This window comes from Xenia sp. Carnegie-2017, unplaced genomic scaffold, assembly GCF_021976095.1.
Source record: "Xenia sp. Carnegie-2017 unplaced genomic scaffold, XeniaSp_v1 HiC_scaffold_23, whole genome shotgun sequence".
Lineage (NCBI taxonomy): Eukaryota > Metazoa > Cnidaria > Anthozoa > Malacalcyonacea > Xeniidae > Xenia > Xenia sp. Carnegie-2017.
Window position 1 is genome coordinate 17,159,200 of NW_025813486.1, and position 15,803 is coordinate 17,175,002.

The 15,803-nt window shown below is 35.5% G+C and overlaps 1 protein-coding gene across 1 annotated transcript; it reads left to right on the forward strand.

Annotated features, from left to right (window-relative positions):
• The first annotated feature begins 116 nt into the window (after window positions 1-116).
• On the forward strand, window positions 117-15,784 carry LOC124448347 (SEC14-like protein 1). Its single transcript, XM_046999357.1, has 19 exons — window positions 117-349; window positions 549-698; window positions 1,922-2,053; window positions 2,875-3,003; window positions 3,699-3,900; window positions 5,714-5,796; window positions 6,692-6,727; window positions 7,501-7,560; window positions 7,718-7,847; window positions 8,731-8,819; window positions 9,631-9,701; window positions 10,101-10,159; window positions 10,875-11,053; window positions 11,126-11,194; window positions 11,907-12,032; window positions 12,681-12,902; window positions 13,845-13,984; window positions 14,069-14,217; window positions 14,574-15,784. Exons 1-18 carry the CDS (start codon window positions 287-289, stop codon window positions 14,187-14,189), a joined length of 2,061 nt encoding a protein of 686 aa, XP_046855313.1. The 5' UTR covers window positions 117-286; the 3' UTR covers window positions 14,190-14,217; window positions 14,574-15,784.
• The last annotated feature ends 19 nt before the right edge of the window (window positions 15,785-15,803 follow it).

Sequence of the window (15,803 nt, forward strand, 5' to 3'; positions counted from 1 at the left end):
ATTGAAGCAATCTCATTAAAATTTGGCATAGTCACGTCTACTTCAGTCGACTTCTCATTCGACTTCCTGTTACTTTTACTTCCTGTAGCTGACAGAGCGTGCGTCGTACATACATAATTAAAGTATCAAACAAATACGTTGAACTTGTGCAGTCAAAGTCTATTAAGACAATTATAGTTTGTCATTATCACAGCCTGTAGTGGGCTTCTTGTTTTCAAATTGCACGTAGGCTTCATTGTGCACTTTGAAAGCTTCTGGTTCGCATTGGCAGGAGGAAATCGCGAAAATGGTGCAGGAGTATCAGTCACCGGTTCGAGTTTACAAGTACCCGTTTGAACTTGTTATGGCGGTAGGTACAATTTCTAGCTTGACAGGGAAGAACTACTAACAGATTGAAATTATAATTGTTTTGTTGTTGTTTTCCTAGAATATTCTTATACAACTTCAGTCGTTTTGACATAGAAATTGAAAGATTATTTAGATTAACCTTTTCTTATGCTTCCTATTTGTTTATTGAATTTTGTATTTGTTTCTCCCTCCTTTTTAAGGCTTACCAGAAGCGTTTTCCAACTTGCAAAATGATACCGATTTTTCTCGGTAGTGAAATTATTTCTGAAAGTACGAGCGAGGATGGTGCCGAACATATTATAGAGAGAAGATGTAGGATCAACGTGGAGGCACCGTATCTTTTGAAGAAGGTATAGTTGTGTAATTCAGTAAAATTTGAAGAATCTAGTAGTAAGCAAATTTCATATATTGACGTAGTGTGTTCTCGATTTTCAACGGGTTCTATCGGCAAATTTGTATTTATAATTTATGAAGAATATCGAGAGCACATTATTGTCTATCGTTGGATTTAGCTTTATTTTGAATCGTAGTGCTAGTGTCGGCGAATCATTTACTAAATCTCTCATGTCTTTATTCTCCAGACTTTTATTTGAGGAAGAATTTACATTATAACCAAAATTATTTGTTTGGAGGAATACGGAACTAAACTAAGGGAATGCCGTAAAAGTTATCGTATTTATTTACTGTATAATACTTTCGGCGCGATATCAATATATTCACAGGAATTCTAGTTCATAGCAAGTAGCTACAGATACAGCCAACCAGCGAGCCAAACACAGCAATAATGTTAAACATAATTTTACGCTTCTTAGGCAATCGTCGTTATATTTTAATAAGATTATGTGCAATCTGATTGCTGGTAAAATCCATTAAATTCCATTCACAATTCACGGTCAATATTTAAATGTGTAAATTGTTAGTTATAGCTTATTAAGGCCATCCCAGAGTTGAGCTGTTGTTTTATGTTTGACTTAAAACTGTATCTCGAGACTTAAAGTCAGCAATATTGGCTCTCCCAAAATGACCTGACATGCTAAGTTAGCAGATGTTTGCATTTTTGCTCTTGAGTGAAATTCCATGGCGTGGTAAACCAAATTTGATAGGAAAACAAAACAAAGGTTGTCTCAATCATTTTCAAAAGTAGCCCCTGTTTTACTCCAGCTATTCCAATATTTTTGTATTCATTCACTGGCAAAACAATGATTGATATTATTCTGTAGACATGAATAATTGCACTGAAAAGTTTGCATGTTTGAAGTAAAAATTCCAACTGGCTTGCCACTGATTGTCAGTCAAAACACAGGGTGTTATATTTTCATTGTATTAAATACATTTCTTTTACTAAAATATCATTGTTTGAAATTCATTGATACACAATAGTAATATGTTATGAAAGTATTTTGAGTACAAATGAAGGAGTTGTAATTTATTTTGATTAATGTTATATCCTCATACTACTTAAATTGACACATATCACTGTGAAAATTAATTCATTTGAAAGTTGTGAGAATCAAAAATTGCTTGTCTACAGAAGGACTAACTTAGTTTAAACATATATTTTCTTTTCAAACAGATTATTGGTGTGGATAATGTCTTCTTCATTCAAAAAAACACTACCAATTGGCGTAAGAGGACACTTACAATCAACGCATACAACGAAAGCTTCTCATCTCGTGTCATTATCAAAGAAAACTGCTATTATTCTGTATGTATTTTGTGTTGAAAAGTTAGCTGTCATTGTTTATTGAGGTGTAATATTATGAATCTGTAGGATTAATGAAGTATTTGAATAATAAAAAAGGAAATTAACAACAGGAATAGCAACGGGGTGGGTGCTATTTGCACATGTTCTTTGTAGTCAAAGGCAAAATCTACTGAGATGAGGGTGGGTGGTGTTAAACATCCTCTGCCTTTGCCACATTGGTTGGTAATGATACAATTTTCATATCAGTTTTGAACTAATAAACCAATATTTTAAATGGTTTGAACCTGGGAGTATCGTTACATGTTTGTAAATGTAGATCGTCCAGGTTGGTATAGTCCTGAGAAGGACTGTTTTTGTTGTTGTTGACTGACATTTCGACAATACACACAATACAATGACGTAAGAACCAGATAACAAATACGGCTAACGTGATGTTTACTCCTCATTTGACTCTGAAGAGGACTACTGCTAAGGTTGTCGAAACGTCAGTCAACAACAACAAAAACAGTCCTTCTCAGGACTATACCAATATTTAATAGGTAATAAATAATATCTCCAAAATATATTTTGTATATTACAAATTCGATAAGCACAATATTGCGCCAACTGAGTGTAATATTTCACCAAATGCATTTGAAATACCTTGTGTTTGTCAGTAAAATTTGCACCTTGCCCAGTTCAAAATGTCATGCTAAGCTCCTGTTTGTAGCCTTTGAAGAATGGCATGGTGTTGTTGAATACATTAATTAAAAATTTCTGGGAGTTATGATTATTCAATTTGTACACTTTATTAATTGTGTTTTTCACCTGTGTTTTTACAGGTACATCCCGAAAACCCAGAATGGACATGCTATGAGCAAGAGGCAAGCTTGGATGTGAAAGCATTTTTTAACTTTGAAGCAGCTGTTGAGAAACTGATGATAAAGATTTACTTGTCTAACATTAAAAAGGTTTTTATCATACGTACTATCTATAGAATAATTAATGGTTAAATATTTGTGACATTCCAATGTGATGTCTTTGGTGATGCATCAAAGAACACACACACTCTGACAAAAACTCACATATTTATAAACACCTTCACACATCACCACATTGGAAATCAAAAAACAACCATTCATGTTTCTGCATCTTAGACACCGCCAACTCTCCTTTTTCTCTTAAACTGAAAGAAGCGCTCTACATTAAAAAGCTCAAAGCAGACCTCAACAAACAAATATACCACATTAATACAATATTTAACCTGTAATATAATATCTAACACTAATTCTGTAATTTGATACACTTAGCGATAGTCACATACACATATATATACATCCTGTAAATAGCATAATCACCTTCATTTTATCTACTGAAGATGGCATAAGCATGCCAAAACATGTTTACAATAAAAAAACTTGTCGTTCATTTAAAATGTCTGATAGAATGCAAAAGTGCTATTTCTTTTGTCTGACACTTTGTTTTGCTTGCTTGATCAGAATTTCCCACCAACCTAACCTGTCAGACAAACAATCATTTCCTTGAACACTTGAATTTGTTATTCATAGATGGTGCATTATTTAGATAGATGCACAAGTTTATTTAAGATCAGGTCTCTCCAAGTGAGTTATCCCACATAGTAAAAATTGGTTATTTTATGTTCTAGGGTAAAGAAATAATCCAATATTATATTGACGAATTGATCAGTGAAGGAGTAAAAGATTTACCACGGTTTGAAGATTCTCAGGGAAAACCTCGGACAAAAAGTTTGAATGAACCAATAGCAAAAGAGGAATCCATAAAGATTGTGAAATCATCCAATCCTAAAGAAAATGAAGTTTCTGTACAGGAAGGAGCCGTATCTTCTTGTAAGTTTTGCCAAATGTATATGATTTTATGTTATGTAGGTTCCAAAGGAGTTAAAGATGGGGGCCATGATTTCTCATCAACCACCCCCTACCCATGACCCTAGAGAATGAGGTGTGAGTGTGGTGTACATCTTGCCTTACTTAATTGTCACCAGGTACAATAAGGTGTTATACTGACAAGGGGGCAAAAGATTGAAAAATGAGGATACCCAAAATGATTTTCATATTTTCTGCTCTATTAGTTTCTATTGAAATGATTTCTGATGAGGAATTATAGCATGCAATCACAATAACTTGAACTTGCTTAACTCAAACTCCTTGCCAACATGCCTGAAAGTTGATTCAGTTTCATTTCACCAGGATTTGAGTATTTAAACATTTCACAGTAATTTGCTACAGTGAACTCAAACTCCATGCCAACATGCCTGAGAGTGCATTCAGTTTCATTTCACCAGGATTTGAGTATTTAAACATTTCACAGTAATTTGCTACTGTGAACTGAAACTCCATGCCAACATACCTGAGAGTGGATTCAGTTTCATTTCACCAGGATTTGAGTATTTAAACATTTCACAGTAATTTGCTGGTGAAACTCCATGCCAACATACCTGAGAGTGGATTCAGTTTCATTTCACCAGGATTTGAGTATTTAAACATTTCACAGTAATTTGCTATGGTCAAACTCCATCCATGCCTGAGAGTGCATTCAGTTTCATTTCACCAGGATTTGAGTATTTAAACATTTCACAGTAATTTGCTATGGTGAACTCAAACTCCATGCCAACATGCCTGAAAGTGCATTCAGTTTCATTTCACCAGGATTTGAGTATTTAAACATTTCACAGTAATTTTCTACGGTGAACTCAAACTCCATGCCAACATGCCTGAGAGTGCATTCAGTTTCATTTCACCAGGATTTGAGTATTTAAACATTTCACAGTAATTTGCTATGGTGAACTCAAACTCCATGCCAACATACCTGAGAGTGCATTCAGTTTCATTTCACCAGGATTTGAGTATTTAAACATTTCACAGGAATTTACTACTGTGAACTGAAACTCCATGCCAACATGCCTGAGAGTGGATCCAGTTTCATTTCACCAGGATTTTAGTATTTAAACATTTCACAGTAAATGGTTAACTAAATTTTTGTCTGTTTCTCCAACAAATTTCAATTTCTCTTTGTTAACTTTCTCTGGATTATTGGATAACTCCAACTTTTATCTCAAAATGCAAAAGGTCTAAGTATGAACTCCAAAGGTTCAAATTTATCAGTCAAAAGTGTAAATTCATTTCAAAAGACATGAAATCAATCTTATATACATAACATATAGTTTCAAATGCTCGTTATGTGTGAAAAATTTGCATCAACAGCATCGCAACTTTGATATGATCTAGCTGACCCCTTGACAACACAAACAATTTTCTGTTTCCCTTAAGAGTTCAAATTATTGGGGTTCTACATAGTTTATATGAATTTGGCCCCAAATTATCAACTGTCTGCTACCCATGTATGGTAGTGCGTAATATAGTCATCAGTAACTGATATTTGAGGGTGGTGTTGGTAAATGTCATCTCACCATCACCACCATTTGTCACCCCTTTAGAATAAGCTGTGGGGTGGTATTGGTTATTTTCAACTACAAAAGCTGTGCGGGTGGTATTGGTTATTGTATTGGATTACTCAACACAAGGACAGTTTTGACTCAAAGTTTTCCTGTTGAAAAATTATTGTCTAGATTACTCAGTAACGTAATTTTACTCATCATTCAAAAACTAATCAAATGGAAACATGTATTTTTCTGTTACTTAGATACTGAGTATAAAATTGATGATGAATACATACATCGTTATCTTGGTGCTTTAACACCAACTGAAGAAAATGCATTGATCCAGGTCAGTTATGGTTTGAGCTTTTATTTAAATCCACTATCGCAGTCAGGTAATTTATTAAATCCTGCAAAGTAGATTGTTCTATGTTCATTGACTTCATTCAATGTAAAAACAAGAAAGCAAATCCAAAACCTCCTCCCCCTCTCCTTCAGAACCCAAGTATATTTAATAAAACATTGCATTTTGTGGGATTGTGAAAGATTGATAATTTAGGAAAGCCATGTTCGTCTATGTACTTTATGATTTATTGATTCCTGTTGTTGAAGTGAGTTGTGATTATGGCATTGAACTGAAATACATAGAATGCTACCTCAAGCAAATAATTGAAGCCATATTTTACGCCAGACACGCGTGTTTAATGTTTCGAGTTTCTCTCGCGGAGTAATAATTGATTGACTACACACGCGCGTCTGGGGTAAAGTCTCGCGTGTCTAGGGTAAAATCACGGCTTCAAAAAATTATTATGGTTTTGTATTGCAAGTAGCGTTCCATGTATTTTACTTCAATGGATCATGGTTTAAACACTGAAGTGAATAATGCTGAAAGCGACTTCCCGCCAAAATTTGAAGCAATTCGACTTGTCCCATATTTCCACGCACGGCCCAAAGGAATTTCATGTGCGATGATGAGCTAGAATGCGGGGTTTGACCCCAGACACGCGTGCCTGAGGGTAAATTTGGCTTCATACAAGTACAGGCATGTTCACAAGCCTTACATTTGTAGTTTTAGTTCATTGGGTTTAAAGTGAATTAAAACATATGAATGTCCCTAAATTTACGATATTCTGCGGTCGCTTGCGTTTCCCTCACAGTGCTCAATAATATCATCACTATTTAATATCAATGGCTTGTTCAAAGGCTCATGACAAGTGCTTATTTTGTTGTTGTTGTTTTTTCAGCTTAGGAAACGTATCAGCTTAACTCATCTGGGAAAGGTATTTAATTTCACATTTTTGTACACACGCTGCTTTTTAACGTTAAAGAATTACAGTGTGGTTCAATAACAAACTGCACAATATAACTCAAGTTTAATAAAAAATAAATTTCTTTACTTTCCTACAAATTTCACTATAAACTATTGCGTTAAAAAGCAGCGTGTTCTCCAGTGTAGGTCATGTCCTGTGAACTAGACTCAGTCACAGCAGCTTTGAGGGCCAAAAAGTCAAGGAAATTTTCGTCTTATAAAATATATTGCAAATGTTCTTAAAATGGTTAACTCTATCTAAAGAGTGTGCTTCCCTTACGGTGATATAGGAACTTTAAATGATATGTTCTGTGCGAGTCTACTCTGTTTAGTGTGTAGCCTTTTGCAGGCTAATCCTGACGTATTATTAACAAAAGTGGACTCGATTTCACTTAATTGACATTTCTTCGATGCACATTGATTAAGTCTTTGATGCACATTTATCCTATATTTCAAGTTGTCTTTGAAAAGTCATAGTTTCAATTTGTAAGTATGGAAAACTTATTTCAAAGTTCGAAAAATGTTTTTAGTCGCGGTCAACACTTAGAAAACCAATTTTAGAGCAAGTTTGTAGACCAATTTAAAACATTTTTTAAATCTTTTTTAAAACTTACATAAATATTTGTCTGAATGCTGAATATTCAAATAAACATTTGAAAAGGTTATTCAAAATGCAAGTTGTAATCAAATACTGAAAGCTTACCTCAGAGCAATTTTCCACCTACGTATTCCTTTATTTTATAGATCCCGAACGACTCAAACCTATTGCGCTTTCTTAGAGCAAGAGATATGAACATTGACAAGGTAAGTTGTGGAGGAAAAAGAAATTCACTGATATATTACTAAACCTCCTTGAAAATTATGTAGCTTATAGTGAATCAGGAGGGGTGAAACCTATTCAATTTTATGTTTTTTTGTGTCTTACTTAATTGCCAAATTATTATTTTGTGCTTTCGTTCAGGCGTACGAGATGCTATGTTTGTCATTAGCATGGCGAAGACATCATGACGTGGACAAGATTTTGACCGAATGGCGTGCACCTGAGTCTGCGTTGGAATATTATTCTGGTGGATGGCATCATTACGATAAAGGTTAATAACTATGACGTGTTTTTTCTCTCCCAAATTAATGAAAAGAACAAATTTTGCTCATGTTTCATCAATGTTCATTTGGAGCACAAGTTTATACCATACAGGGTGTCGAAAAACGAATATGCGAACTGAAGACGCAGAAAACTGTGTGTAAACATCGATTTAGTTTTCCGTATTGACAGACAGGGTGGAAAAAGTATCGGAACTTAAGAACTTAGTTCCCAGAAATCTTATAGAGTTGAGAGTTTGGCAGAAAATTTTCCAGGAACCATTACAACACTTTTAAATCAGTTTATTAAACGTCATAATTAATAGTTAACAATTAATAACTTTTGAACACAATTCATATTTTTGTTATTTTTGTGATTTCAACAATCAAATTTCACAGAAAATTTTTAGCATTTGGCTGTGGTTCCTAGTTGACAGACCTAATTTCTTTTCCATGGCAGATGATGGCTTTGTCAATACATGAAACTGATTTGCGTTTCATCAAAATAATATAAAGTCTGTATGCATGTATGAATCTTTGTGCTCTTTTTTTTTGAGACACCATGTAAAACTTTTTTTCGCTGAACGTGCAAATTTTAACTACCAAGGTTTTTGTGCGTCATTTACCCGATGTTCAGAAAGATCAGTAATGGAAGAACAATGATGGGAAACACATGTTTTAAAAATCGTTGTATTCTGAATATAGTAACGGTTGTATAAAACATTTTAAATTCAATAAAATTGTCGAAAACCTTTAGTCTTCGAGTGAAGCTGCTATTTTCAAGACCTGATGAAAAACGCCATATTATGATTAACTCAGCTTAATTGCTCCACTAGACATAAACAGGTTCTCCATATAACTGCGTTTCGTCACGTGTGTTTTCATTAAATATAGAAGGAAGACCGTTGTATATTCTTCGTCTTGGCTGTATGGATGTGAAGGGTCTTCTTAAAACTGTTGGTGAAGATGGTTTCTTGAAATATGTGAGTTACAGCAAGCTAAAGAAGCTGCTTATTACGACAGTGTTGTACCAAACTCGCTAATTGGGAGTGGGACGCAAATTCATGAATTCATGTTTTAATTCGTTGAGAATAATAATTACAAAGGAATTTAACACGACAATACATGTATGTATGAATATGTACCCCAATTATCGAGTTTTTTACGCCTCTGTCTGATATTTGCATGTGATTGTACTATTTTGAAATCTTCTGCTCATAGATCTTCTTTTATAACCGGCGTAATTGTGACTTTTGAAAAAGTGGCAAAAGACTTGGCCCTCCTAGCTCAAGTCTGTTTGATTCGATTGCCTTAACGTATGATAGCTTTACAAATAGTTACATTAAAAGTGAGCTTCCCCCTCCTGCCGACCAACATAATTGGGTTATGCAAAACTTCGCTTTGATTCATTTCCGAGGATCAACATTACAATTGACAAAGTGGTGGTAGCCGCCGAGGCTGAAATTCTGGGGAAGGAAGCTAAACATGCCCTTCCCAACCTTTCGAAAATCTATGATTTCCCATTACCAAAACTACTATTGCATCTTGAGATATCCATTCAACCCTCCCCTCACTTTTGAAAACATTTTTGCGCCTTTGGTGGTGTACACCTGCCTGCCTTCTTACGGAATGGCCCGAACAAAGGTATTCACCAAACCTGTTTTGCTCGCCTGATCAAGAACATTTTTATCATATATTTGCTGGTGATTGATATGAATGGATCTAACCTCATTCTGTTAAAACTCCTCAAAACCTTTTATGGAAAGGAAAATTTACTTTTTATGTCGTTTTTAGGTATTATCAATCAACGAGCAAGCCATGGCAATGTTTGATGAGGTAACACAAGCAAAGGGAGCGCCGATAAGGTTGGTGTTAAACGATCTATGTAATTTTAGTTTTTGTCGGAAATATATAAATTTTAATTAACTTAAATACTCGTTTAGCGCCGCTCTCACTTAAGCGCCGCTCCCTCTTGAGCACCGCATTTAGAATTGGGGAAGTTTAATAAGCGCTGTGGTGCTAAAACAAGCATTTACGGTAGCTAAATTCCACTAAATTACTATTATTGTTGCACATTGAAACTAGTTTCGTTGAATCTTGGGTTATTTCTCATCCCCCGAAATATGATCATTAGGCAAGTTATCGTAAGAAACATCCCTCTTTCTCTTTGCTATAGCCAATAAGGTTGCTGTAATCTATTCCACATCAATGAGAATGATTAAATAAGAAAAAATTTTATGTATACTGTCATGTTGTTTTCTTAGCTCCTTCACTTGTATTTGTGATCTTGAAGGATTATGCTTGCGTCACCTATGGAGACCAGGTGAGTCAGTAGATAATCAACTTTCATCTGTTTTACTTATCACATACACGTTATACATTCGTTATATCGTGTATAAGGAATGCTCACTCTGCTCAGGTGATTTTCAACGAAACGTATAGTCCTCTGCATGTAAATCAGCATACCGCGCGGTTTTATTGCATTAGAAAGGTCTGGGACGAATGTTATTTAGAGACAACTAAGTCATTTCCTTTTGCAGAATTCCCCCCTCCCTTTTCTCCCTTTAGTGAAGGTCTATACAAGGTGATATTGCCTCACGGGAAAGTATTAGGATGAAAAATGTGAAGTGATGGTCGGGTGTTTTCTTGTTTTGATAAATATCTAAGAATCACGGAACTATTCAATGAAGTAGAATGTAGACACTTGACAGTACTGTAGCTTTCACTGGAGTTTACCTTATTTGGATTATCAGAAAAATAAAATGTTGTCAACTATAGTATCATATAGTAGGTTACACACTTTGTTCACCTCATTATTGTATGAAGCTTCTTTTAAGTTTAAGCATCTTACATTTTACATGAAAGAAGAGTATGTGTGTTATCTCTAGGTTGTACACAATCATCTTACATTGTACATCAAACAATAGATTGTACACAAACATCTTACATTATACATCAAACAATAGGCTGTACACAAACATCCTACATTGTACTTCAAAAGTAGGTTGCACATCAAACAATATGTGTGTTTTATTTAGGTGTGAAAGCTTTGTTAAGAGTTATTGAAGTGGTAGAAGCAAATTACCCAGAACTCATGGGGCGCTTGCTTATTGTTCGAGCTCCAAGAATATTCGGGGTTTTGTGGACTCTTGTCAGTTCTTTCATACACGAAAATACGAGAAAGAAATTTCTTATTTATAGTGGAAACGATTATCAGGTAAAGTTTTCGTATTCTGAAACAACATGTTTTCACCACGCTTTTCTTGATTTAGTATATTGTCTTTTGTAGGCTCCCGGTGGCCTTACTGATTACATCCCTGAGGAATATATACCAAAATTTTTAGGCGGACCATGTGAGGTACTGTTAGCTTTGTTCACGAGAGCTTTATTTTATAAGTTTATGTTTATGAAATGAATTCTATCTCAGTGTTGAGGTTAATAAGCTCCGTAATGCTGGGGTGGGGTGGGGGAGGTAGTATTTACGTGTATACTCATGTTAACTATATTTACTTCAGTATGGTAAATAAAAGTTCCATATTGGGTTATGTATAATCAATATCAAATCATACAATGTATGGCTGGGGGATATAAGATAGAAAGGTGGATAATATGTGGTTGAAAGGGTAGGTAATTGGTGTTTGAGAGGGTGGGAGACAATGATTTGAACCAACATCCCTAGATGTTTATCTGTCGTGTCAAAGTGAGGCAAGGTGGCATCTTGAAAGGTGGCAAAAAGCAAAACTCAAAATGAAAAATAAGCTAAAAGAAAGTTTAAAAACAAGTCCTATCAAACGTTTTATAAATGAAACCTACACTATCAACTTTGCTACTCTAAATCAATTCAGGAAAAGCAGATATAAATCATTAATATCGTCAGTTTTGCCACCTTTCAAGATGGCGTCTTGCTTCACTCGTGACTATAGAATTTTGGCGGAGTCAGATATCTAGTTGATTGGGTTCTAGTTCAATGGTAGGTGACAACTTTTGGAGGCGTTCCGAACTTTGCTCGTACTTCCGGAAGCTGTAAAGTTATTAGATGACGTATTGTAAAAATGTTTATTACTTGTTAGTGTGATATAGGAGAAGGTGGACTTGTACCTAAAAGTTTATATCGTTCAGTGGAATTCGTAGAACGAGACGGTCTTGGTCAAGAGATCTACCACTCCTCAATTGTTAACAAAGGATCACCTCTTGAGGTATGCTGTTGATCCTTTAGGGATATAGATGGATACACGCGAATAATTCACAGTTTGGTGGGTTGGACTTATTTGATTTCTTACCAGAGTTTTTTGTCTGGAGCAGGGGTCTTTAATGCGCAAAGTGATGCGCGCCACCTAAAAATTTTCTATCCCCTCCCCCCCTCCAGTTATCAAAGCACTATTCATCTTTCCTTGAAATTTGTTATTGAAAATCTGTAATTGTAATCTGAAATTGTTTTCACTGTGAGTGAACTCAAAAAAGGTAACATATTTTGCATGACTAAAGAAGCAGGCTGGCTGCGCTAGAGATTGAAGATACCAAAACCTTTTTGTTTTAGTGTGCTGAGAATTATGATGATAGTAGGTGCTTTCATGATAATATCTGTGAGGTACTAAGGTTGAATGGACGATTTATCAAATGACTGAGTAATTGTGGATATTGAAACTTTATTGCGAGAATTACTGTGAATTATTTATGATTATAAAAGTTACTTTGGGATCAATGATGATAATTGTGGGGTACTAAGGTTGAATGGGTGATTTATCAAATGGAAGGAATATTGTGGCACTCCAAAACCATTCGACAATTTGTGATAAAACTTTGCAAATTTGCCTTAATCCATTTTTATGTTTCATTCATCTCAGACCGTTATCACCGTCAAGGAACCTGAATCTGTTATTACCTGGGACTTTGACGTCATCCAGAGTGACGTCTTATTTACAGTATTTCGTCACAAACGACCAAAGGAAGCCTGTAGTGGTAGTTTGACGAGTCTTGGGGAAACCCCTTCCTGTGGAGTCATAGCTAACGTGGATGCTGTTGTTGTAGAGAGACCAAAGATTTGTCATGATGGCGATTCTATACAGGTAAACAGAAACGTTGTGCAGTGTGGCCATATGGAGTTTTTTACGAGATTTTGTCTGATGACCTTAGACACTCCCACCTGCTTTATATAGTTCCAAATTTCAGAACCGGGGGGAGGGTTTAAGTTCATTCGACCGAATCTGATAAAAATTGCATATATGGTCACGCTGACGGTGTGGGTTAGCTGTCACATGGTATTTGAACCGCTATAGTTAAAACCAAATCGTCCTTTTAATTTGTAAATATGATGTTATCAGCACAATACAAAGTACACATTTTAAATAGACGATAATATTTCTAAACTTTTAATTGCAAACATGTTTCGACTTCATTGTAAGCCATCTTCAGTGCGAATAAATAAATTATTTGCAATGTGGAATATATAAGACAAAAGTGAAAGCACAAGGAACAAACCACCGCGGACAAAAACTCACACATCTACAAAAATCTACTAAATAAATCGAAGTGCATTTCTTGTTTCACAGTGCTAAACATCGCCAACACACCATTCACTCTTAAACTCAAAGAAGCCCTTTACATACGAAAACATAAACCTAACCTAAACAAACAAGTCTAACATTTTATACAATTTTGCTCTTCACATTCCTTCTTTTCTCACTCACCTACTACACACATACTGTATTCATAACAATTTGTAAATAATTATATTCACCTCAGTAATACCTCACTTTTGTCATATTTCTATCTTATGTATTACACACTGTAAATAATTTATTTTATTCGCACTGAAGATGGCTTATAGTCAAGTTGAAACATGTTTGCAATTAAAAGTTATAAAAATATCGTTGTTTAGTTAGTCCTCTTTTAGTTTGTGGGATTTTGCAAAATCGATTTGGTCATTTCTAACCATTTTTTTCTGCGTTGTATGATTATTTTCGTTACAAATAAAAGTGTTGACTTATGGTGTATCTTTTATGTTACAGGGTACTCACGTATGTACTCAAGCTGGAGTTTACGTCTTACAATGGAAGTCCATTCCGCTTTCGGCATCTCTCAGTTCCAGACCCCCAAGCAAGGCGAAGATATTGTATTTTTATGAAGTATTGCTTGGTAAACATTTCAAGTGAGTTCGTTTGCATTTTCGATATATGGGGAGTGTGGAAGAGCAAATCGTTTTTATTCGTTCCTTCGCTATTTTATTATCTAGAGGCTCGCTGTCTAGTATTGAGTCGTCACATAGTGGCTTTTCACAGCTTAGTCTTACGACACAGGGTAGTCACACCACTGCATCCAGTGCGAACTCTGGCAAGTCAAAAGTCTCCAGATGACATAAACTAAATTATATGAATAATGATAGTAAGTGGCTTTTGTTCTTTGGACAAGTTTTTTTCGAAAACCGAGACCAGTCGACAATGTATGAAAGCAAACTGGGTATTTGTATTTTCCGAGTGGCGTACTGGGGGTAATCCCATTCTCCCTTTTTTCGTGACAAATTCAACTTGGCTGCTATGTATGTTGATGTTTTTCTGCCTGTTCTAAATGACTCCCCCCCCCCTTTCACGAATCCAGGGGCCTCCTACGCCCCTGTTTCTCCATTAAGATGTGTTATTGCTTATAATAATCAGTTTTTACTTAATCTAAATTTCAACCTTTAGTAACGTCATCCAAAAGTTCTGCAAATCATTCATCACACATATCTTTTATTTCTTTAGTTTAGAGAATGAAAGAAATTATGAATTATTTGTAACGATACGTCAGAATGCCAGCTATTTCAAAACTCGTTCGACCGTGAAATCGTTTCCTGGAAAGACTTCGCTGACATAAATGCATCCAGCACTTATTGATCACATGATCACCGAAGTTGATTATAAATAAAAATCTTTATAGGTTCATCTGCTTTAGAAGAAGTGAACTCAACACCTAAATGGATATTTAAGACGTTTTCACTGACTCTCGTGACAATGTTATAGAATGTTGTTATGACAGCTCTTCATTACTTGACCCGTACAGTAGCAGCGTGGTCGGCCCGCTTATTTAGTCTTGCTTTGCAAATTTGTCGTTGCTCACTTCGTGTTGGGAATTTGCTAAGCAGAGTAATAATTTGCCGGCTGATTGCGACACTGACAGTGGCGTAGCCAGCCCGCAAGTTTGGTCCTACTATGTTAATTTTTCTGTCTTCACTCAGTGTAAAAACAAAAGATTTCTAAAGAAATGAGTAATGTTAATGACCTAAAATTTACACAGCAGGACCAAAACTTGCGGGCTGGCTAACGCTACTGGACACTGAGTACGAAGATGTGCCGAATATCTTGGCCTCGCTTGAATTTTCCCGCCAGTCGGGGCACTCAAGTTTTCCCGTTCGCTTAAAAAAGGACATTTGATGTCCACGTCACAAAGCATGCAGAGATTCAATTCAAGTTGAAACGAGTGTCAACTCCTCGCGTTTTCTAAGTATTCCCTATTGAAAATGATGGTGGAATATGTATTAATTCAGATTTTTTTCAACAGCAGTTCACCGTAGCTATTTAAGTTTGATAGTTGCCTTTCATTTAGTTTTTCCGTTTACATGTGTCGAATTGATCTCGTTAAAATTCTCGTTGAATTAAGCCTCTGCAGTTTTGACGTGGGGTTTTGTCAGTGAATTGCCTTTTGTATAGCGTTTGACTTATTGTTATGTAATTGAACCTTGAAGCTGGGCTTTTTTTTGCCATCTTGACGCAGTGCAAAATATGTGGTGTGTTGCGCATGCGTTGTTACAATGTGGTATTGTGCACGCACGCTAGAGTGATTAGACGCGGGCGTCAATCTACTCACAGCCACTAATAATAAAACTGTATTAAGAAAGACTGGTTAAGAGTATTTACAAACTTTTGTATTTTGAAAAGTCGATAAAATTAAACAGAATTTTAATGCATCAGCAAAACTGCATTTTCTAACCTTTG